This window comes from Crocodylus porosus, unplaced genomic scaffold (assembly GCF_001723895.1).
Source record: "Crocodylus porosus isolate Cpor-Errol unplaced genomic scaffold, CroPor_comp1, whole genome shotgun sequence".
NCBI classification, from domain to species: Eukaryota; Metazoa; Chordata; order Crocodylia; family Crocodylidae; genus Crocodylus; species Crocodylus porosus.
In genome coordinates, this window is record NW_017728910.1 from 1,495,067 (window position 1) to 1,496,856 (window position 1,790).

Consider the following 1,790-nt stretch of genomic DNA (forward strand, 5'->3'; position numbering starts at 1 on the left):
GACTTGATGATCTGCTCAGGTCCCTTCCAACCCTAGAAACTATGATAGTCATGATTTTGCTTCAAAGGTAGCAGGGAGGAAGAAGGTGAAATTGAGCATCAGACTGACAGCTGTAGATAAGGAAAAGCGAGTAAAAATGATAAAAACCCTGAAAATCTGCAGCTGCTTTTATAAATTGCCTTTTAATAAATATTATTTATTTATATTAAATAAATTGCCCCTATATGAGTATTTAGGGTTTCTGGGTTTCAGTTTTTCTGTTTTGTGAACTATGGTTCAAATAAATTAATTTTGCTCTTAAAGTTAAAAATAATTTTCCTTAAATTATAAAACAACACAGCACCAAACAGCTTGGGATATGATTAAGCTTTGCAGGCTCTCACTGCAACCAATTCTGAATACTGCAAAGCACTCAGCTGTAGTTTCTTTACAGACTACATCTGATCTCTCATGTCTTTTTGTGCTTTGATGTTTGCTCAGTTTTGACCCAAACTCAGAAACCTGAGTTACATTTTGCAAGGCAGTGAGCGACCACTACACAGAATGATTAAAATGCTGCTGTGAAACTTACCCTAAATTGATGCGTTCCACATTTTGGGGTATGCGTGGTGGAATGGCTCTGAGGTACCGGAAAGTACAGTGCACCTCAGTGGGGACATAGCAGGCACAGAGCCTAGGGCAGGCACTACTGGTGGGAAGAACAGCCAGGCATACACTGAAGAGAAATCTGAGCAACCAAGGTTTGCCTCTGTCTGTTACTTTCATCCTGTGCGATGATCCTAAAACAACATCCCCCACAGCAAGCATGAAAAAATGTAACCTACAAACAAAAGAAAAGCCACAAGCAGTTATACTGTGACATCAATATCTGGTATTTTAAGTGTCAGCACGTGCATTGTCTAACTACAGGTTTTTGTTAGAAAATGTTGCTAGTGCACAAACTCTGGGATTTCCCACATTTTTAGATCTACATAATGCTCAGGGGCATGTATGGTTTTACACAATTCCTTCACAGCTGCTTGCTTGTTAATGAGAAGCACCGTGGGTGGTGTTACTTATGAGGTATAGTAAAGAAAACGAAACCTGCTGCTCTGAGACGATTGTTACCAATGTCTGACTCCAGTTATTTAGGGCATTCATAAATCTGCTTGTAATTTATCCCCGCCGAAGAACACGTCAGCTCCCTTCTTGCCAAGCAATTACTCCAAACCAAATTAACTGATTTCAAAGCGTCTGGGCTAGTTCAACACTCAGGATGTTGGAGCGACACGTTCATGTTTCATCCTGTTCCTTCTCTTCTTCAGCCGCCCCCAGCGCCACCCCCCTCCCGCGGCTGCGGACCGGCTCGGGCACGCCGAGGCGCCTCCTGCCGGCGTGCGCCACAGCCCGCGCGCCGTGCCGCTTCCAGCGCCACACCTGGGGGGCAGCTTTGCAGCCGTTTCCAACCCCGGCCTCGTTCGTAGGATGACGCTGCCGCTGGTTCAGACGCCCGTGGGCCGGCGCTGCCGGGAGCCTCGCCACAGCAACAGCCGCACCTCCGACGTGCTGCCCGCGCCGCGGGTCGCACTCGCAGCCGCCCAGCTCCCCCGGCCCCTACCTGCGCCTCGGGCAGCCTCCTCGGCGGGGAGATGCTGAGTGAGGCCACCGCAGGGGCAGCCGGGCTGGGGGCTCCCGACCTGAGCCCGAGGGCATCGCGGCTGCCCCTGCCCCGAGCCACTCGGCCTGGGCACGTGCCAGCTCTGCGCGCCCCCCTTGCTCCCCGCGCTGCAGAGTGCGGGGCCGGCTGGCTC

The 1,790-nt window shown here is 50.3% G+C and overlaps 1 protein-coding gene across 2 annotated transcripts in view; it reads right to left on the reverse strand.

Annotated features, from left to right (window-relative positions):
• Positions 1-1,784, reverse strand: part of IGSF10 (immunoglobulin superfamily member 10) — a 24,009-nt gene extending 22,225 nt beyond the window's left edge. Inside the window, exons 1-2 of one of the 2 annotated variants that reach the window (XM_019532594.1) lie at positions 1,598-1,784; positions 572-820 (exon numbers count right to left, since the gene is read on the reverse strand). In XM_019532594.1, coding sequence (XP_019388139.1) covers positions 572-820; positions 1,598-1,692 — 344 coding nt within the window. In that variant the 5' untranslated portion in view covers positions 1,693-1,784. Of the gene's footprint in view, positions 1-571; positions 821-1,597 lie in introns of those variants that run through there. The other variant, XM_019532595.1, reaches the window with a different exon arrangement.
• Between the last annotated feature and the right edge of the window lie 6 nt (positions 1,785-1,790).